Source organism: Penaeus monodon, chromosome 30, assembly GCF_015228065.2.
Source record: "Penaeus monodon isolate SGIC_2016 chromosome 30, NSTDA_Pmon_1, whole genome shotgun sequence".
Lineage (NCBI taxonomy): Eukaryota > Metazoa > Arthropoda > Malacostraca > Decapoda > Penaeidae > Penaeus > Penaeus monodon.
In genome coordinates, this window is record NC_051415.1 from 23,706,993 (window position 1) to 23,707,372 (window position 380).

A 380-nucleotide genomic window follows, 5' to 3' on the forward strand; every position below is an offset into this window, starting at 1 on the left:
CGGAATTTCGGCCTACTAGCTCTCAACCATCACAGTAGTGTTCGCTAGCTGTCGTAGAGATCTGTCAGATTAATAACTATTCAATAATTTCTTCCAGCTATTCATGATGAGGACGTATCGATTTGCAGTTTATGCAGTTGGAATACTTGTAGTGGTGGCAATATTCCTCAGGTAATATATAAGTATCAAATAATATTTTTATTCGTACAAGTCCTTATTACTATTATCATTACCACAGTTATCTTTATTGGTACAAAGACTACAACCCACAGCGATAACTAACACATGGTAAAATATCTGGGAAAAAGCGCTGATCGGGTAGCGCCTGAGGGCAGACGCTATCTTGAATATAGGAATTGGTATTCTGTCTGCCCGCCATA

At 38.7% G+C, this 380-nt stretch overlaps 1 protein-coding gene across 1 annotated transcript in view; it reads left to right on the forward strand.

The window, feature by feature from the left end:
• Positions 1–380, forward strand: part of LOC119592387 — a 19,644-nt gene that overhangs the window by 9,217 nt on the left and 10,047 nt on the right. The window contains exon 2 of the mRNA XM_037941208.1: positions 98–171. Coding sequence (XP_037797136.1) covers positions 104–171 — 68 coding nt within the window. The 5' untranslated portion in view covers positions 98–103. The remainder of the gene's footprint in view (positions 1–97; positions 172–380) is intronic.